The sequence below is a fragment of the Anneissia japonica genome, unplaced genomic scaffold (genome assembly GCF_011630105.1).
Source record: "Anneissia japonica isolate Jap-2015-1 unplaced genomic scaffold, ASM1163010v1 scaffold3334_len1275209_cov185, whole genome shotgun sequence".
NCBI classification, from domain to species: Eukaryota; Metazoa; Echinodermata; class Crinoidea; order Comatulida; family Comatulidae; genus Anneissia; species Anneissia japonica.
Genome location: NW_022738561.1, coordinates 121,307 through 144,367, shown reverse-complemented (window position 1 = coordinate 144,367; position 23,061 = coordinate 121,307). Strand labels below are relative to the sequence as shown.

Genomic DNA, 23,061 nt, shown 5'->3' with positions numbered 1-23,061 from the left:
GCGTGAGCCCTGACTGAACTCTGCAGAAACTTCACATCGATCTTCGCATCGCGATGTAAAACAAAATGTCGGAAAACTTTTCTTTGACGCATGCGCATTTGCATAAATGTCTACACACACACACACTATACAATAAAAAACATAGGAAATTGCAAAAGTGATTACAATAGTTCCTACTGCATTACATGCATAGGAACTAAAAATAAAAATAGGCAAGGAATAAAAGATTTGAAAAGAATGTATTGTATTTATAAATAAAAATAAGATAAAAAAATGTAAAAATACACAATAAAAAAAGATACATACAGTATAAAATAAATGGGAAAATACAGGCCATCTATAATAGCTATGGTTTTCTTGGAATATACCCCAATGCCCCATTATCACAAACTACCGTACTGTATGAGTAATATAACAAACATATAATTATTGGTACAAAGGTGGCCAGACAGACAAAGGACTTATTAATAATTTTATAAAGTTGTAGTATCACAGACAGAATATAAAGTTACAGATGTGCCACTGACATAAGGGAAAATTTATATTTTTAGCAGACTGGTGGATATGATTTCACAAGTATGGAGTGACATAGGGAAAGGGATTACCCTTAAATATTTTCTCTAAAAATAAAACTTAGTGTACCTTGATGGCAACATATTAACACAACCTTGTTGCTGCGAAGCAGCCAATTCATATTCTTGACAGCAATTTGACCACTGAAAGGTCATTGTTTGTCAAAAAACAACGGCCTAAGACGACTGAAAAGCGGAGTTTCCATCTTTCGTTCTGCCGGGTAAAATCAATTATTTTAGGCGACGTTTGTAGACTAACCAACACGTAACAACGTCCGCATGTCGCACTAGCCTTATCCTACTCTAGGCCTAGACTACGTAGGATGGTATAGGCCTAGCCTTGAAGGGATGAAGGTCCCAATGAAAAACAAGTCACTCCTTGATAGCTAACATTGTCTATTTAACATCACAATAATTCATTATTAGATCTACAGGTATAGTTGTTTTTTGAATTGTACTCCACAAATCTCAGCCGATACCGTCTCGTATCTATTGTCGTGATGTCATGGCTCACCGGCTCACACTTGAGATGTCTCGCACTTGTGATCAAACAACACGCTGGCTCGCACTTTGGCAACACTCTTTGGCAGTCAACTCGCCCCTAGAAAACCTGCCCTTCGAAACGTGCCCCATAAAAAAATGTACACTTCCTAGACCATGCAGTCTTAAAAATAAAATTTGTAACCTTTGGTAATCAACTACATTTTCCACATACATAGAAATTTTTGAAACTTTAGTAAAAAAAAACCTAAACCATAATTCACCACTATAGACAATTTATGACAAAAATGAAAAATTACGACTTTGTTACCCAATGAGAAGTGTTCTAATTATAGACAAAGGGTCGTGTCTCATATTATTTGTTATATTTTTATTATTCATTATTTTCACTTGACTCACATAAATAATTTTGTTCGAAGAACATTTATATGCAGTTGTACTTTGTAGCACTTCACTTGCAATTTGCAATTTCTAGTTATATCACTTAATTTTCTCCTGTGTGCAATGAATGTTGTTTGTAACAAAGGTAACATGCTGCTTAAAAAGTTTAGTAAAAGTTTAAATAAAAAACTTCATTCAAAGAGAGATAATCAAAACCAGGGACTATTTATTACACATTAGTAATTATGAATAAACTACAGTTATATTATTATAGAGAGCGTTGACATTTGATATGTACTGTAGGCTTTTGCAACTCATTATCGCAAACATTAATACATCAAACCATTCAAACCCCAGGTTAAATGCAATATTTAGATTTAGATTTTCTATTCATTATTATGAATGAGGACGTGAAGTGAGGTGTCATTAGCCTAACTAAATTAAATTTTAAGTGGTTAAATATTAGTTAACTGAAAGGTCCACTGATTAATCCCAGAATTCCTGATGATGACATAATTAATGTCGAAATATTGAATCCCGACACGATGGCGTGCATTTCGATACTTGGAGTATGTATTATACTATCTCAAATATTAGTTGTTTTAATTACAAATATGTTTCAACTTTATGAAAAAACAATGAATTCATTGGCACCTATAGGCTTTCGATGGCTAAAGCCAGCCCCTCCTCCCCTTAAATTTCTTTGCAATTTCTTTGCCAGGACCCTGGGTCCCAAATTTATCCCTTACGTACAGTAGCATAACATGTAAAAAACATTTTTAAAAAACAGCATACCCCAGAGGGCCCTGCATGGTCATAGGGTAGTGTGGTCCAAAGAAGCAGGGCGTCAGGCTACTTCGGGTATGTTCACACACATGGCGGCGGTGTGTTATTAACGCTACCTGCAGACCCCAGATTAGTTAACGCCACAGAGCTAACGCCAGTGATGCTTGGATGATTATGACCTTATTTCAAGTAATTGACCAATCACGATTAGTTTTGTAATAGATTAGTTACTTTCCTGTGCTCTCTATAATTGAAATGAAATTTCAATTATAGAGAGCACAATTATTATGGAATGACTTTTATTTTTCTATTACATTTTAATTAGTTTACAATGTATATGATGTGTTGTTTCACAATGTTGGCTACAAATTCACAAGTAATATTGTTTACTTAAAATACAGTATACAGTATGTTCACTTCCAACAATTCACAGATTTAAAAGTTTTAATAATACACTGAAGATGTTTTACTATTTTATAATTTTTTTTTTTTTTATAGTTAAGCACCCGTACATTATTTTAAAACTATTCTCCCATAGGTCTATATTACTATTACTAGTTTAACACCAGCGTTTATATAGCAAGCGCTGTTTGTGTGAACACTATGGAATTTTATTCCATGGATCAGCTTTCGCTGCAGTAAGCTACGCCAGCCCTACGCTGTGTGTGTGAACATACCTATGTTACGCTGGTAGATGATGAAAGTTCAACAAATTTTTCCTAAATAAGAAAATTCTCTCCATCACCAAAAACTGAGCTTTATTTCTCTATAAATATCTATAACTGCTAAGCCAGCTATTGGGACAGTCCCCAATAGCACAATTTTTTTTAATGGGTCCACAAAGAATATGTCCACATTTTAAAAAAAGGGTCAAAAGTATGCAGTTTTATGCATAAAATAAGTCCACTTTTGAAAATTGGGTCCAGATTTCTCATATTTAGCTTAAAATCGGTAAAATTTTTAATAAATGGGTCCACATTTTTCATATTTTTGCGTAAAACGAGTCAGTTTTTAAGAAAATGGGTCCATATTATTTGTACTGTATTTATGCGGAAAGTGGGTCCACCTTGATATTGTCCCGCACTGTTTGAAAACCCTGGCTACGGCATTGATTTCTATGGTAACATGCTATGTATTGACACAAACAAAATTATAATAAGTTAATTATTATCCATAATTTTTATAATGTATAGTGCTTTCATGCAGTAATGGTGATGTCTGTCACTGGCGACATGGGCTGTCTTTCTAGTACTAAAATAAGTTCTAATGTAAAGAGGGATGGACATCTCATTAAAAACGTCACTGCAACTTACTTTCATAGTAAAACGAAGAGCGCTTATCACCAGCTGAAGTACTCCCACATAAACAACTGGGCCTAGGAAGCCTGCGTACAATCCACATGAGACAGCTTTTAAAGCTTTTCCAAAAATGGCATCGGTTTTTGTCACTACTTGTTCTGGAGGACTTAATTCCAAAGTCAAACTAGGCCTGCACACTGACTTCCAAAAACCCTGGGAATATGATAGCCAGGATCAGCTGTCTTTGGTATGTTACCAGAAGGCTAAGGCAGACAGTACCACAGCTAACTCCAAGTTCAGAATTTTAACTGTTGAAGAGGGAAACATGAACTGGTATCATATGTCCAATAAATGCGGAGATTACCTCTGATTATGCCTGTAAATCTCCCAGGTAGTATAAATAATTCTTAAATGTTGATCCTTCTGGAAAACTATTAGTGAAAATGAAATGAAGTGGAATAACCCTTTGAAAACCTTGACACCAACGGCGTTGTTATATCCTTGTTGTATGACTTCTAAGAGAGAGGGACTAATAATGAAAATTATGTCCTAATCATGGGATATGATTCAGTCAGGTATGTTCAGTATTTGAACAACAAAACAAATCTTCATCAATCAGTTGTTGATACAAATCAAATTTTAATACTGTTTCTAAACTGTCCGCCTGGTTGTATATAAGCTGATAACCTTACCACAAAAGACTGGTTTTTCTTTCACAAGTTTATTACACAATAAAGAATATAACTGCTATTGTTAAACGTTGAAAATATAAACACTTGTACTATACAACTGTCAATCACAAAAATTACTCATTTAATGGCTATTAAAGTATTTATCAAAATTAGAATAAAAAGCTGATTGAGAATATAAGTAACCAATGGTATTTAAAATTACCATAATTGTTCTATTTGATACATTTATCAGTTTCAAAAATTGATCCTAATAAAATTACATAATATTATAATCACAATCATTTGCATTTTAACAATATAATAAAAATTAATATTTGCATTTTCTTAAGTAAACTTCCCTAATAATTGTTAAATATTTACATGGTTGATAATATTCATATTGACTACGTAATCACTGTTAAGATAGTTCTGTTTCTGTATATCTCAAAGAGAAAAAAATAATGAAAACCTACTTTTTTATACTATTAAAAATGTTAGCTTGTTCCTGGATTTCCAAGTAAATGGAATGTATTATATTCACACTAGACTATATAGAGTCCCATTTGTGTCCATTATTTTTATTGATGAGAAATAAAATGGAATCATAAAATAGTAACCTCATTACATCAAGCATTATTATCCTACAGTATACAATACATAAGATAGTTAATATCAATAGTATTAACATAAAAATAAGAAATAACAACACACCTAATGTTGTTTATCTTTTAATGTTTTGATATTTTAACTCCTCTTATAGGTTTTAATATATTACCTCCTCTTTATGTTTTAATATTTCAACATGCCATGAGACAACTTAACGAAATGTGGAAGAGGTTAATTTTATTGATATTTTAAAACAACTTCAGTCAAATACTGCTTTTAATTTTTTAACTCCTCTTATAATGTTTCAATATTTTAACATGCTTCTAACTAGAAGTATATTTTTATCAATGGTTGTTTTCAGTGCAGTTCGTTTATCTTGATGTTTTATATTTTAGTAACAGATTTTAGACAATGTAAAAAATGTTATGCATGTATTATAGTCAACTGAAATTTTCGAACCATGTTTATATTATTACTTGTGTTTGACCAATACATAAATCTTGAATTTATTCATTTATTTTATTTAATCAACCTTATTTCGAGAGGGTGACCCTTTCAGTGTGAGCTGATTTTAAGGGGCCTTCAACAATAAAATCAAGATTTACATAAAAATCAACATGATAAACATTAAAAAAAGTTAAGAAAAAGTATATCTACTGTAAAATTTTTAGAATATCAAATTATTAAAAGTCAATAAAATTCTGTAAGAATGACAAAAGGCAGAAGTTTGAATCTTATCTACTGTATGGAGTACTTTCAAAGCTCATGTTACTTGCCAAAATATGGTCATGATGACATCACATCATGACCATATATAGGTACATCATGACTATATATGGGCATACAACAGTTTTTTGTCATATAAAATTTGATAGTCTGGACAGACCTTTAGAGTACAACTTTAATATTCATTTGCTACTCTTCACCATAAAAGATATTCACTTCAACAAACAACGAAAATATTCACAAAGTAAATATCATCATTAATTTATCTTATTTATTATATCAATTACAATTTTTATATATTTTTTTATAATAGTTTTAGTGATGTACTTTTAATATATAATTTTTAATTTCATTTTAACTACTGGTGGCCATGCTTAAAGTTTTATTCTAAACTTATTTTCGACTCCTTCCACACACTTATTCTGTAATGTATTATATTACTATTAGTTTCTGTCCTTTGTATTACTATTAAGTTTTTTTTAATGAATGTTGTGTGGAGAAATAAATGAAACATACAAATCATTGTGAGGGCAGCAAACAAGATTAGGTTCAGAAAAGAAAATATAATAAATGTTCACTATAGAGGGCAGTATTTATATTTTAATTCTTGTCAGAAATAATAATCTGGTTCTGGCAAAGGACTTTTCTAAACAATTAAAAGGCAACCTTAATTTGAATCATACTATAGGTTATTGCCTTATTGTCTGGGAAAACACTAGTATATGAAATCAGATGTGCAATAGAGTGTGGGTTATACCTAAAGACCGTAGTATTCAGACCGATAACTGCTAGAGGCACATTAAAAAGAAAATTTGTATGGTTAGTGGTCGCACAAATTTTCTTCAGGCAAGTATGTCTTTAATCATATAGTTTCCAGAACTAAATAATTTGCTGGTTAAAGTCATTGAACATTTGCTGAGGAAAATGAGGATTGATTGATGAATTTTAATATCTATAACTAAAATAATATTTTATCTAGCTAAGACAAAAGGAAGCCGCAGCACAAGGTGGAGAGACCTAACCAGGAAACACCAACAAGGAAATGGCAGGCAGGACAAAAGCTTGAACAAGGAAGCGATACTGATACTTGTGCACACTATCATGAAAAAATCCTGGTTTAACAAATAATACTGATGCACTAAAATTCTTTACACATTAGCTTGTAAACTCACTTTGTTCATTGAATCTGCCATGAGAATCAAAAAAGAGTGTAATTCTCTCCCCTCCCCTTTCCCCAGTAATCAAGGTATAAAAAAACATAGTACATCTTGAGCAGATAACCTTAAATGAAGAAAAAAATTGCCCTTATGCAAATGCAAAACAATAACATTTTATAATAAGATCTTCGCTGTAAGTATATTTCCAGCAATGTGTATGGTGAGGTGATTTTGTCGTCATCAAATGTAATTAACAACATACGGCTTATTTAATATTACTCTAGACTAGCCACATGACCAAATTTACATGCACATTAACAGTAGATAAATTCACATATGAAGCCTACACTGTTTTTAATATGTTGTTATTTGTTTTTAATGATATTTTAGACATTTATCTAAATAATATGTATTTGACTTCGTTAAACCATGGCTGCCTGCACAGTGGTAAAATCCTACAGTACTTAACAAAGACGACCAAACAAATAGAAAACTGGTAAATACCCGAAAAATCAAAATGGCTGCGTAGTTACTGTGATACATGCTGGCGTAATAAAGGTTAGTTCGATTTATGGCAGTATGAGCTTTATGCAGCTTTTGAATTCTGTTAGCCTATAATTATTTTTGGTTTTTGGTTTTCGCTGTCAATGAAGTATACTTTAAGAACCAGCCAAACGAATATGATACTTAACAAAAAATTGTTGTTAACCAAACAAACCAGAGCTGAATACAGTCATTACTATACTACACAAGGGTAACTTTAGTATTTACTGATAGTTTATTGCAATTCCACATCAATCCAGCTAAATATTTTAAAAATATAAAATTTTTTTGCAGTTTCCACTTCCGCAAATGGCTGTGTATACACCAATTTATTTGGTATATTTTGAAACAGCGCCACCAACGTCTCGTAAATTTTTACCAAAGATAGCGTAACAAACAGAAGCGTCAATTTGGCACAGAAAAGTAATCAGTTTTGGGAGAGGGCATCCTAGTCGTTGCCATGGATCTGAGATAGGATGTTAGCGTTACGCTGTAAGTTTGTTAATAAGTACGTAATTTATTCCTTATGTTCTAAAGTGAGGGCGTAAATTGTTACGCGTAAACGTAAAGTCACGCAGTGTACGCTATGGTCAGAGCAGTCAAGGTTTAAAAGTTTTCAATTTTTGCAAGAGGGCGCCGTTCATTGGTTATTACAGAATTTGCACGCATAAATCGCGTGGAATGCTATCTTGTGTTTATAAGATCTTTGCTTTTTACTGAAAGACATCCAAGCAGACGCCTTGTTTGCAAATTTCTTTTTTCCAGACACACACATCTTCTTTTGAGTACTACAACCAAAAATGCTGCAGGTTTCATGAGCCCCTATTTTCCTTTTTCTTTCGGCATTTTGTTTTTGAAGACTAAGTCTAAGCCTAGGCTAACTCACTACAACAAAATCGTTCACTAGTTAGAGCACAAATAAACACTGGTAAATACGTAGAGCGAAATGCCTAGGCCTCTGGATGTCGCCCCAATGGTAGTTGTCAGGTTCTTGGAAATTTTCATTTCAAATTTTGCGAAAGTGGTGCATAGAAGAATGGCTAAGAGACACAACCACAGTTATTTAAATTGCACAAAACATATTTTGATGTCCATAAAAGTTAGATATTTAATATGATCATAATTGAACTATATTTTTTCAAATATTTGTTTTCAATTTTAAGAAAGTATAACAGTTTTAGTTTAAAAATGTAGCAGTTGTTGATGACCTAGTGATATATCAAATACACTTCAGATTAAGTACACAAAACTGTCTTTATATTCTCTTTTGGGAGCCAAAAACATGGAGAAAGAAAGTAAAGAAGACCTACCCATGCTAATCAAAAACAACTGGAACCAGACCTAAAACTACCCAGGGATGAGTGGTGACTTCTCATACATAATCCAAATAAGCTGGAATGAGGACGATAATGTGCAAAGTGCCAACGTTTGTATATGCTTCTCATTATTTAGCCTGTGTAATGGAAAATATATTCATCAACTCCAATAATGTCGGAAAGTACTGTAATAAGGCCTAAAAAAAAAATTTGCCTTCCAGAGCTTGCCCCAACTGTAGCTCACGGAAAAATAGGGGCAACGTTTTTAAAAAAAGTTTTTTATTTTTAATTTTCTGTTCACAAATTTTAAAAAGTGATCTTATTTTTCTCCATTTTGCACATGAAAGATGTCTAAATTTGGTGTCCGATACAGTATACCTTAAATTAAATATATTATTATAATAATTTTGAGAAACAATCAGGTTCTGTAGACACTATCAGATTGTATTTCACAAAAAACTATTATATTACAGCCCATATTATACTGTAGTCATGATGTGCCTATATTTGGTCATAGTGTGATGTCATCATGACCATATTTAGTCATGTCACATGTTCTTGTCAAATAAAATTTGACAGATCAAGTTCTCATCAGCTTTGCAATTAATCACACACATTTCTGAGGTGCCATGCTTTACTTTTCATTTCTGAGGTGCCATCATCTACTTTTAATTTCTCACCTTCCTGTGAGGTGTTCATGTATGTTCTGTACAGGTAGGTGGAGGAATTAGCAACATCAGGTGTTAAATTCGTTCACGCCATGAATTCACACTCCCGACAAAAAGATGGCTCAAAAGGCGCACACTGCAATTAAAGCAAGGTGTATATGTGCATTTTGAGCTTATAAAACGGAACAAATTAATTGAATTTGTAATTCTGGGCTTTACAGATACTAATTAATTTATGTATGAATTGTAGTAACCGATCTGCCCCAGCAGCAAATCAATTATAACCTTAGCTGTATACATGGCATTACAAGTCTTATATTAAAATTTAAATGAATAAATTATTATACATAACACATAAATAAGAAAATTTATATTAATTTTTATTTATTTTTCTTACAACCATAGACAACTCAATAAACTTTATCAAGGGAATTAGTGATGGAACATCACGGATAACAACTGATCAGTTCTCCAATCCCAATGCTTCATAGAGACAAGCCACATACTGCTATAGAGCCTCAAGGGTACCAAATGACCAGCTCCACACTTCTGAAGACACATGAGACTTAACTAAGCATCAAGGGTACCAAATGACCAGGTCCACACTTCTGAAGACACATGAGAATTGACTAAAGCATCAAGGGTACCAAATGACCAGCTCCACACTTCTGAAGACACATGAGAATTGACTAAGCATCAAGGGTACCAAATGTTTAGCTAGCTCTCCCAAGGTTCCAGAGTACCAAATGATTAGCTAGCTCTCCACTAAGCTGGTTATAAAATACACTATGGATTTTCTTCTGATATGCCATAGTGCATTAAGATAGCAAGACTGAGGTTTAAGCTTAGGGTCAAGCCAGCTCCACTTAAATCAACACCTCAAGTAAAGTTGTTGAAACAATATCCACGGCCTACAACAAGTCAAGGGTAAGAAATGACCACTCCACAAGCCTTAAAAAAACTGATAATAAGAGGTTACAGAAGACATTAAAATCTGATTTGACCAACTTCCCAATCCACAAGCCTGTTATATAAAATCTGATTAATAGTAATATTGTTTATTTATGAATAATTAGGAGAGAGGCTCAAAATGTCTTAAAGAAAAGTCAAGAGTATAAGTCAGGTCTCCAAACCAGCATGCAACTTTGGGTTTACTGTGTCATTAAAATTTTTGAGCTAGCAATTTATGTTAAATTTATGCAATGAGTTTTACTAACGAGTACTATACATTCTAAGCTATTCCCAGAGAGAATGAGTCATCCAAGTGCACCACATTTAAAGAAACGAGAGAAATATCATGCCGAATGAAATTACGTAGGCATTATTATTACTGCTATTCGATGTGGGAAGGAAATTCACATTTTTTCCTGCAGCATTGTTAAAATGATGTGATTGGTTATGGCTAGGCTGTTCTCCTTTGATATGATTTACAGAGCTTTCAATGTATCTGAAACTGATTAGAATATTATGGTGAGATTACCTTTTATAGGTGGAGGAACACATTTATCTGTGATAAAAATGATGATAAATAGATTTTTTGGAATTTATGATAAATATTTCTTCTATAACTATTAGAATGTAAAATACCCATAAATCAGGTTGATGACTGAACCATATGCAGAAATATGAACCAATTGTTTTTGTCCCCGCTATCAAGTTCTTGCTGTGACAATCTGATCTGATATAATATTTGGGTGTGATGACATCATCATGGAGTGGAGTTGAATAGCTTGGTGGCTAAGATGCTTGCCTTCCAATCCCAGGGTCCTGGGTTCAATTCTTGCCAGTTGCAGGATTTTTTCTCACAACATAAACAACTCCACTCCCTAAATCTCATATTGAGATTTAGTTTGTGTAAAGCCTTGTGTGTGTATGTTTGTCTTGTGTAACGGATTGTCACCTACAAGTAGGACAGTGATATATATTCGCTATTGGCAATCCTTGGCATACTGTATGTGTTGTGTGCCTAAAGAAATAATAATAATAATAATAATAAACGCATTATATGGGCAATTCTCAGACATTTGTCACATAAAACTAGTGTGGACAATGTATAAAGAAAATGTCAACGAGTAGATAATCTGGTTCATTTATTCACATCAAAAATAAATACACTATAAACATAAAATCATTCATTTCCTGGAAGAGCTGAACTACAGTGAGATCAATGTTCTTAGTAAAATATTAACTACTACAGTAAATACACAACTGAGGTAATGAATAAAATATTTACACTTTGAAAATTGAATTACATTACTTAAAGAATAAAAAAAAGGTGCACTAAAATTGTGAGATGCAAGACTGATCCTTTAAACTATTGAATGAAGGTGCACTAAAATTGTGAGATGCAAGACTGATCCTTTAAACTATTGAATGAAGGTGCACTAAAATTGTGAGACGCGAGACTGATCCTTTCAAGAGGAGATAAAGAATGGATGACATTTAAAACTCACTAGGGTGGAAAAATTGATGTACCTTCTCTAAAAATTAGTCCCATATTTAATCAATTGTGTAGGGGGATAATGTACCAGCTTGAAGAACCTAGATAGTCAAGTGTGTGTTTGTAATTACAGTAATACAATTTAGACATGGTTTTACAGATTCAGAAGTTTACCAAAGATTCAATTCATTAAAAATATTTTAAGGAATATAACCTGGTACTGTGGTGGCGTATGCAGAAGGAAAAAAAATCATGGAATTATGAAGCAAGATCAGAGACGGTACCTCATGACCTTTTAACGACCTTTAATGACACAAGGGAAATGTTAATACTGTGCAACCAAAAATGCCCTAAAGCGATGATGATGATGAAGATATTATCATTACTGTACTGACATCAATCAATGTTATCTTCTCTTTCACAATAATGAGAATAAAAATGTTATATATTTCCATTTTGAATGAATACAGTAATTCTTACATTCAGTCAGGATAATTAAGCATTTATTTATTTGTTTTTATACAGTATACTTCTCATGGATTACAAATTTTCTACTATTTAACACTTTGTGACAACAATGATGAAAATATAGTAACAACAAATATAGTTACAATATTTTGTTTATAATTATAATATAACTTTTAAACAATAATATTATTTTAATATTAATTATCCAAAATAACTGGAGGAATAGTATATTAATAATAAAAATAAATAATACAACAGCACAGTAACAGAAATAATATAACACATTAAACACCCCTAGCTAGAATAATTAAGATGAAATTGAAAATGAAGATAATGAAGATAACAGCAACAATAGCAGCGGCAGCAACAATAGGACCAACAACAACAAAACGCAAAAATAAACAAAAAAAAACAAACAATACTAACAACCTGTTTGAAGAAAGAAAGGATAGATATGAGAAAACTGAACATTAATACTTAGAATGAGTAACATGGTAAGTAGTCAGGTACAGAGCTATCTACGTAAACCAGAAAAATAATTTTAAAAAATCTATATTGCAAAGTAGCCAGTGTCATACCTAGATCGACATTGCATCAATTACTTAAGGGCAAAATAGAGCACTACAGTAAAGCTTGCATACTTTGATTTACAACTACAGTACGGTAGATTAAATAATTCTCATAATGTTTCCCTACAACCCGATTATTCCTATGTGCAATTAATAAGTCCAATCTTTGTTCATCAAAATTATTAGTTATTAGACGATATGCCCATGGTAATCAGAGTCCTCGTAAATTATTGATTTCTATAACCGATTCTGTTAAGGCAGCAATATTAGGACAGACGGTGAAAATATTGCACGTATCTATTTCATGCGCATTTGATATCAACCAAATTAATAAAGGTTGAACTTATTCTAATAATACTAAAATTACATTCTAATTGAATTAGTTGTAGCATGGGTTTAAAGACATTAAAAAATTAATGCAGAGAATTCATTCGCTGTACTGTAGTTCCTAAAGAACTCATGACCATCACTTTTCCTAACAAATTTAAACAAATTTTTAGTTTCAGAGAAAATGTCATTCCTTAAAATTTTCACTCCTTCCCAGCAAATCCGATAGAATTTTTGAGAGATACTATAAACATTTAAACACAAAATTATAAAAGCTAAATTCTACCATTTGAAATGTTTTCCTGTACAACGATGGAACATGTATCTATGCGAGATGTTTTTCATCACAGCAACATAAATATTGCTGAGCGGAAAACATTTTAAAGAGCTTACACTTGTCACTCAATATACACCTACTTTGACAGATACCTACATGAAGCATACACACGCAGGATTGCATCAACGCTCAAAATGCAGTCTATGTATTGACCTACATAATTAATGGTCGCTATGAAAATTTAATAGAGTAGTTGAAAAATTAGTTTGATTTTCAAGCTGCATTTACAAAAAGTTTATTATTACGATTGTATGTTAGCACTTTTATGAGGTCAAATTAGTGAACTCTTATAGTTATTTTTTTAATTTTTACCTGTTTTTTTTTTAGCGCATACAGTAGAAGCTTTTTTCTACTATATAAGTAGAACTAGTTTTTTTTCACAATAAAATATTGCAATCACAGCAAAAGGCTATAGCAAGCATCTCCAGCTACGTCCTTTTTTTGAAATGTACATACGTGTAACAAAAGCAAGAATCTTGTGTAATATCACTTAACAGAATAACAGATATCACAGGTCTGCAAAGCTACCGAGTCACTGCGTCATGGCGCTGCATTCGCCATAGAATCATGTCGGCCGATGACCATTGGGTGAAGTGAGTACCCTGCCCTACTTAACGCTCCGAAGATATTTAGCATGAATCTGTGGGCATACGAAATGGGGCACAGCTTAGCTTTCAACGTCGCATGTGATGTACACGATTTCTGGGTCCTTGTGTGAATCAGTTTTAGACAAGTCTTGCTCTGTCCAAACTATCAGACTAATATGTGTGATGATGTCAAATTACCCAAATATGGGCATCACATTTATTTGTCACAAAATTTGAACCTCAGTATTCTCAGCCAAATAATACAACAGAATTGCAGAAACCTTTGGAGGATCTCAAACACAAGCAAGACATTTCTATCCTGAATATTAAGACAAGTCATTTTTAGCTTTAACTGCAATCACCATAGCACTACTGATTCTAAAATAGCTTTTATAAGGCTACGATATTTGACATATGTTGTTGTTTGCCGATACAGAAGCTTACGCACTCCATTAGGAGTAGCAACACCAACACTACACGTGATAAATCACATTGCTGTGATTATAGCCAACACCATGGACACCAATCTGAAAACAAGAGACTACTACTAGGCCTATAAGTGAGAGTTTAAAAATTTCCTTGTACAGAAAATTAAAATTAAAGATCTATCAGTCAAAAACTACGAAAGTTCTTAAATTGATTACCAACCAGGCAATTAAAGGATCTAGAGGTAAAAAATACAAGTTAGCAGTCTAAAAATTGATGGGTTAATTTTCTTAAAATCCAAATGTTTAATTTTAAGTTAACTTATTTCAATATGCAAATTAAACAATTCAAATGTGGAATTAAAATTTCAAAAATTCAAATGAGAAAAAGACTTCCATCCAAGATAACAACAAGGAACATAGAAATATGGACAAAGAATAATTACAGTATTTGTAGAAAGAGTACAGACATTGGAATACTTTCAGGATATAATTATAAGAAGTTCCATACCTTTAATACACTTTGCAACTATTATAAATTTATATGTCAAAGGTTAAAATTCATTAGGAAAAACAAACTTCCTGGTTTGTGACAAAATTTCCTGAATATTGGCATTGGTAGAGTAATATATTCTGCTAATGATGCATCTTATGTACGTTTATATTCTTTTATTAGCAAATAAGTGTAAATATTTTCGTTGAAAATTCTTCGATTATTTATTGCTTTTTTAATATATTTGAATGTGTATAAAACTAGTATAAACTATAAATACTGTAATGTGCATTTTATGCTTGTCTCAAAATTTTAATGATCATAATTTTAATATGCATTATTTTATAAACATTTTTTCCCATAATCCAGTATTGAATGCAATGAATTTATGTTTATTGTTTGATGGTAGTTTTTGATATACTGTATTTAATATACGTACAGTACAGGTAAGGCCGATTACAATGCTTGGAAGGCATGCAGTATATACTGCACAGTAAACTGTAAACCTACACAAAATTCCCAATTTTGAATGATTTGTAACTCTCCGTACAAAAAAAAATTATTATTTTTAATAATAATAATAATAATAATAATAATAGGCTAATAATAATAATAATAATGTTTAAAACATCATTGTGACTCGTTATACATGATTGAGAATAACATTCATGAGTCACCAATTTTTGTGATATCACTGTATTCAGTCTAAACTGCAATTAAACATGTAAATTAATACTGTTTTATACAATAAACAATAAAACAAAATTAAGTTTACTGTGAAAAAATTATAACTGGAGGTCTGTATTCTGTTTGACTTGCTAGGGACCATACAGTATCCATCCAACTGCCTTGTCCTTTGTCAATATAAACAGAAAGGTGTTTTACTGACAGCGCATAGAGTACATGGGTCTCTTTGCACTTCTAAGCACAAACTTTAATTCCTGCAACTTGCTACTTCCTAAAGTATCTTATCATGTCAGGTGATGCCCATAGGTGCTTTTGTCATGTTCGCAGCAGGGGCTGGAACAGAACAATAGGGTAACCCCTACTCTTCTTGAAAGATGTTTTGGGTACTAGAACTGTACACTACGCCTATTGTAAGGTTTATAGTCCTTTATCTGAGAAGACTGAAGTATGAGATGAGGTTCTCTTCTGACCAAGGAGCAAAGTATTAGCCTGAGAACAATCTTAACTTGGGCGACCTAGCTTTGTTAATTGAGCATCAAATTACAGTACTTAGTACTCCGAAGGCTGTTGGCCCAGTTCCCCGAATGTTGCTCTTGCTTCCTTTATTCTATTGAAAGCTCTGTGAGAAAAATTACTACCAATGCATAGAACATGATCTTTGATTGAAGATCAGTATATTCACAGAAGAAAGGGAAAAACTTTGTGTGAATGTATATATAGTAATAATTTTTTTTCTTATTTTTCAGCGTGGGGACATGCGCATTCATATCCACTACCCCCTTCATGAATGCGCATCTGACTCAAGTTGAGAATAACATTAACACTTACCCCCAGCAGATGGGATTTCTTTGACATAGTTGCTAGGAAACCAGCCTGTCTTGCTGTTCAGTGTGCCTTCCCACCATCCACCCTCCACGTGTTGCGTGACCATAATAATGTCACCCTTGTTGAAAGTCAATTCATCTGTGCTAGCGCCTTTGTACGGGAACCGGGCCCGGACTAGCTTTACAGACTCGGCATTCGTGGCCATGTTGTTTCTTCAGCGGTTTTTACTTTCAAGCTTTGATAAACATCATCTAAAAAAAAAATTAATCTGTTTTGAAGTTCCATAAACCCTTTATTTTTACATATTGAGAATCACCCCAAACAAGGCTAATAAGATTTCACTTGTAGCTGGGGGGGGGGGACTGATGGGGCACAAAATTGAAGTGGGAAAGATTAATGATAACGTAAGGAGGTATTAGGTAGCAAAATATGGTGGTATGAGATGATTTTTATAACTTCTTTAGTGTAATTTGTTTCCCGTGGAGGTGACTACTGTAGGGGAAGGGGAGGGGGTTTCTGTGCACCTCCTAGATATGCCACTAGTCAGCATGATATTATATTGTGTAAGTATCAATTCATTTTCTTTATTCATTATTCAAATGAACAAGTGTGTGCAGAACATTATGCATTTTAGTGGAGATGGAATTGTGATTCTGATATCATGAACCATGCATTTGTCCAGTCAGACAGATTGTAATTTGAAGTTTGGTATTTATTTTTAATACAAAAATTTCTTTCAAATATTCCTCATATTTTTGATGTAATTATTCAATTGAGATGAAACAGTTGCAAATATGGCAGTGATTTCAATGCAAATGTGAGACATTTAGCTCTTTTTGTAAATTAATAGCCCTAAAAATGAATGACTGGTTAACTTTAGCAAAATTCTGAGTAAAAACATTTATTAGATAATTATTATCTAGAAACAAAGACTATCATATTGCAGGGATGTCGTTATGCAGGACGGAGGTGGGCGGGAGCGCCCAACCTTGACGTCTTGCGCCTATCCCAAAGCCATTTTTAAGGTCTTTCGCCCAGCCTCATACAAATCCTTCTGCCTACCCTAAAAATCCCGCACAAATACAAGTTCTTTTCCCAATTGACAATAGTTATTAATAACGCGACAATGGATTCTCGCACCAGTCAGAATGTTGTTCGGCAGGTGCTTGCTTCGCTGTACCTTAAAAACACAGTCATGTGATTCGTAGCTTGGCATGAGAGCAACGTAGTTTGTTTGAAAACACGAGTTGTCTGTCTGCAAATTGGTACAGGCAGTCTAGGGTTTAGCCGAAAATGCCCCGACTTGTCAAACTAACGATGCCTAGACTATTGTTTTTTATCATAACTTTGGTTCCGTCTTTACTATATATGAAGTACTTTACTGTAAATAATGAAGTTTGCAAGCCCAGGCACACCTCTAGCACAAGTAATAATTGCAGATTGTATAGTACAGTGAACCATTTTAAATGCAGTGTATGGATGGTTTTTATTTACATATTCCAGGGTAAAGTTCATGACCGCCAAGTACGTAAAAGTGGGGATTCCCCATACTGGGAACAGAACGGCCGCTAAAATTGGCATCTATCACAGGAATGCGCTGCCCTGGCCAAAAACCGTGAAACACCCTTGGGGTACCCCTCATACTGTAGGGGAAATTTGACACGATTTCTCCAGTGGGGGTAAGCTGGAAAATATCTTGTCATGCAACATAATTTTGACATAGCCAGGCTAGTTAAAAAATTGATGTCAAAGTTTAAGACCGTTTTCCACGAATGTCGTTTTAGTACAGCATGCTCAGTCTTACGACGTTGAGTAAACATGCATGTTTTGTTTTACTTGTTGCAATGATTTCAAGATCTTTAATCATTTTACCGTGTGTAATACATTGCGGTAAGTTTATAATATCACTAAGTCTCTCTAGCCTAAATAGCGCTAACTGTACGAAGCGCTGGTAAGCCTACTGGTGGTTAAATAACAGTTTAAAGTGTTAGCCGGAATAATTTTCTCTGACTAAATAAAGCCTTGCGTAGAGGCATCAACTACTACTGTTTCCCTATTGAATGTAGCAGAGGGCTGCGGAATGTAGGGACAGCTTGGTAGAATTGATGTGTAAAAGCAGGGCGTAGTTGTACAAGCGATGTTTGTTTCCCACGATATAGCCACTGTAACCATGGATCTTACTATTCTTATTCATTTCGCTTTTAGTAGGTATGCCAACAGCCGCGTGCTTACTGTTGGAAATGAGGTTATATTATTGAAAATTGCTCTTTTTCAATTTTATTTTTCTTACCATTATTCTTAATTGTTTTCAATAAAATTTAAATTAAAAGAAAGATCAATGTCTGCTTTCTCATTTAATGTTGTTATTTTACTTGTATCATTCATTCCGTACGACCGCCGAAGCACGGCACACTGTTCGCTGTTAAGTTTCGTGTTAGCCATCGCTGCAGGGATTTTCAGAGGAGCCTAGTTATTTTAAATGCTCCAGCGGCTTTCCCGGTCAAGATTTCATGTACAAAACTAACGTCATTTGATAACTGTTGTTGTAATACCTTAAAGCTAGCTTCCTAGCAATCTTTGCACAAATTCTATTTAGATTTTGATGTATACCCTGTACAAAATACTATAAGATGTGGCCTGGGTTGCAGTATACCAAGTACTAGAGTTCTTTTGAATCTGTGTTATCTCAGGCTTAGGCTACAGTAGGCCCAGAAATGTATACTATGGCCTGCATGGGGAATATCGTCTGTACAAAATTTAGACCTAGAAATCCGTCCTCCCAATTCATATACAACCAATGCATTAAGCAGTAGTTACTATTCTGCGCACTAGTTTCCTAGATATTTTTCGTGCAAAATTTTAGCTAGCTTTAAGGCATCATGGAGTGGTAGGAGATTGGGTAAGGGAAGAATAAATAGGCTTAATATTCTACCAGTCAAAAGTGGAGTTGGCCTAGGCTTCTCCTGGTGACCTGACATAAATAAAACATCTTGTTTGCCTTACCAATCTTTTTATTACTATGTCAATTCACATATTTATATTATAGTTATCAGTATTACGACATTTATTTTCATCCAATATGAAAACATTTACTGAAAACATACGATACAAAATATGTCTCACAGATCGCGTCCGAACTTGTACGCAGCCTACGCCCTAGTAGCTTGGGCGACAACTCGCCCTTCCCTCAAGCAACTTGGCTGCAGGTCGTCTGAATACTGATCTATGGAATAAACTTCTCCTGGATGTTCTAACTGCTCTTTCGGTTAGTTCCTTTAAATCCCGTCTCAAGACATTCTTCTTTCATCAACATACTGATTAGTTTTGTTCTTTTTCCGTCTTTTTTTTAAAAATTTGAATTGCCTTTTTAGTGCTCTGCTTTTCATTTTTCTTAGGGAATCATTTACGTCCACCGCATGCCTAAAAAGCTACCGCACAAAAAATTGTCATTATTTTAAAAAATTCATTATTTTGAGAAAAAAATATTTCATTTTTTAAAATGCATTTTCTAAGTCACACACAAACAGAAAAACGATCTAGGACCTACTCCATCACATCTGCTCACTCGTTGTGAACACCCGAAGCAGGGCATAGCACCATGATTGCCAATCCCTGCTGAAGTCATTTACGGGTTAAATCGAACTGACTGAACAAACTTCGAGCGGTGGTGCTCTTGATTATAAGATATACTGTAGCGTCGCCGCGTGGATGGAGGTAAAATGCTCTCTATATCGTTAACTGTTCTATCTTTGTTTCTATACTTTTTGATCTCTATTTCTTTAATAAAACATCTGTCTTATACAGTAGTGTATATTTATGACTGATTGTAGGCGGCCTATGTATGCATTGTGTTTTTTGGGAATACTATAGGCATTCGACTGGTCTTTCTACTCAAACTGCACATGTCGTATTCGACTGGTCGCATGGGCAGCACGAACTCCTCACAAGAGCGGCTCGAACTCCTTCCTGTTTTTTAACGAGCACACTCCGAGTAGTAAATCACTCCTCGGAAAAGGACCAGTCGAACGCCTTATGTATGCATTGTGTTTCTTTGGAATACAGTAATGTAAAATTGCAAATGCCACAGCTTGTGTACAGCATTTTTTTAAATAATGTATAATGATAAATGCCTCATGTGTTATCAATATTTTTCGGACGCAAATATAGAACTTTCATTCCCATGGTCTAAAACTAAACTAAATGCCTTCTCTTCTCTTGTGGATCTTGTTGGTCTACTGTCTGTTGGCTAGGCCTAGAGCAGTTCCATTAAGCTAGGCCAGGCCTACCGGTATATAGGCTATTGACTTTTGTTGGCCAAGGCCTAGTGATATAGGCCTACAGGTACTACGCTAAGCCTCCACCCGGGCTAGGAGAAGGCATAGGGTAGGCTAGGGTCCTGGCCCGGCATTTATCAATATCAGCTTAGCAAATGTCTTAAGTCAAAAAAGTTAAGATGTCCATATAGTATAATATCTTTTAAGCTGATTTATTACCCAATCTTAGCAAAATCTTGGCTTAAAAATAGTCTTAGACTTAGGCCTAGGCCCTAGGCCTAGAGTAGATGGTGCCAACGTACAATCGACTTTCTAATTTTAAGCAATTTTTAAGCTAAGCAATATGGATAAATTTGACTTAGGCAAAAAATGGACTTAAGACAAATTTAAACTGGTTTCTAGTTTGATAAATGTGGCCCCTGGTCTAGCTAGCCTAGGCCCCTCTCTAGGCCTAGGCCTACTGTAGCTAGGCCTAGCGACATCGCAAATTTTACCATTCTATCCAACAAAAAATCGAAAACTGAAAATCTATTCCATGGTAAAATATATTCTAGGGAAATATTAATTTAAGTAGATAATGTATTTATTAAGTTTTGAATAAAATATGCAATGCTAGGCCTATTTCTGGACAAAGCAGTACCGGAAGTAAAATTCTACTAGCAATAGGCTAGCCGCATCGTCCGCTGCCGCCGTGTGGAGCAACATCTACACAAGCAGAGCTCATTCGTTCATTCCACTTCCCCACCCAATGATTTTGCAGTCAAAATATCTTAAATAATTTATAATAAACTATATCTTCACTTAAAACCTGTACTTACAATTAAGACTTGGATCTCCCAAGCTGTAACATAAACAGAATCGTCTTAATGACTCGATTTTCAGGCAATTTAGACCCTCTTTCTGATTGAAGGGCCAAGCCTCACCGTGCGTTCCCTGGTTAGAGTTCAGGGTAATATTATGAGAAATTATATTATGTGGCTGTACTCCCTCTGAAACTTATTCACAAATACGTTGGAAACGGGGAAGGAGTTTATATGATATAAGGTTAGATGCTACAACATTGGTGGTAGTAGATACAAAAGTGAAGCTTCCAAGGTTGAATCAATTTCACATCCTTGAAAGAAGATATACAGTAACTTTAATTTTGTACTCTTTTGTCACTTATTTCCGCCATTGTTATGAATCAATTTGTTAGTGAGGAAGGTTGTTCGGATCGGATGAATTGTTTCATGCTCGGAAACTGCACCTTTCTGAATTCTGAGAGGTCTACGACTTGGATTAGGCTCAGATTACTAATAGGCCCTCTAATAATAATTTATTAGGAAACTACACCTTTGAAACAGTGGCACACTTTACATTATAAAGGTGCGTCCACAATTAAGTTAACATGAAATATAAGATATACAATACTAAAACAAAATAACGATAACAATATCTTAAGTACGTACATTCTACAAAATAACGTTTTTATCACCAAATTGTAACGTTATTATAACGTTCTTATAACGTAATGTTGTTATGTTATTTTCGTGTATTTCATATAGATAGGATTTTAATCCACATCAAAACATTTTATATGCATTTCACTTTATTCAAAATTCAAATTCCTCATTTGTAACAGATCGTGGCCAGTGGCCAAATTGCAAGTCACAATTACAAAAGGGAGGCAATAAAACATATAAAAAAGTTACATTAAAATGCAAAATAATTATTGTTGTCATTATAAAAATGGACATTAACAATGAAATTTAATACCATAAAACTTTACATTAAAATGTTATTATGATTTATAAATATCAAAATATACATGAAAAACACAAAAAGTCAATTTTGTTTAATCTAGTTTACATATTAGGGCCTATTCTATTCATGCTACATCCATCTAATAGAAAGCTATAATGTGATTGTTGTTATTTTGTAAATAAAACAGTGTTTGTTTACCTTTTCATGATATTTCACATATACATTACACACATATTAATCACATTATAGCTATTCATTATTCATTATTATTTGTATTCATTATACAATAATAATAATAATAATAATAATAATAATAATAATATTCCAAACCATATGAAATTATTTGATCATTTAATAGAAAGCTCAATATTAAAAAAACAAGAATATTTGGTCATTAACATTGCATAATGAAACAATATTGGGAACATATTTAACTATTGTTGTTTTATTTACATTTCTGCTGATTTCATATTATAAATAAATTGTATTTGCATTGCAAATTATTGCTATAAATTAATTCTTATTCTACTGTAACTGATTCTATGTCAATAAGAATAAAATTATAAAAAATGTATCATCGTTATATGAAAACATGCCAAAAACCCCTACTGAGGGGACAATTTTAGGTTTTTGATTAGTATCCCCTGAATCAGGGGACACC

General features: G+C 33.5%; 1 protein-coding gene across 9 annotated transcripts in view; it reads right to left on the bottom strand.

Annotated features, from left to right (window-relative positions):
- LOC117117650 (rho guanine nucleotide exchange factor 6-like) overlaps window positions 1–21,663 on the bottom strand; it is a 74,683-nt gene extending 53,020 nt beyond the window's left edge. For 6 of the 9 annotated variants that reach the window (XM_033262033.1, XM_033262028.1, XM_033262032.1 and 3 more), the window contains exons 1-2: window positions 21,476–21,662; window positions 16,387–16,634 (exon numbers count right to left, since the gene is read on the bottom strand). In XM_033262033.1, coding sequence (XP_033117924.1) covers window positions 16,387–16,588 — 202 coding nt within the window. In that variant the 5' untranslated portion in view covers window positions 16,589–16,634; window positions 21,476–21,662. Of the gene's footprint in view, window positions 1–3,553; window positions 3,846–16,386; window positions 16,635–21,475 lie in introns of those variants that run through there. The other 3 variants (XM_033262029.1, XM_033262031.1, XM_033262034.1) reach the window with 3 other exon arrangements.
- Window positions 21,664–23,061: the final 1,398 nt, after the last annotated feature.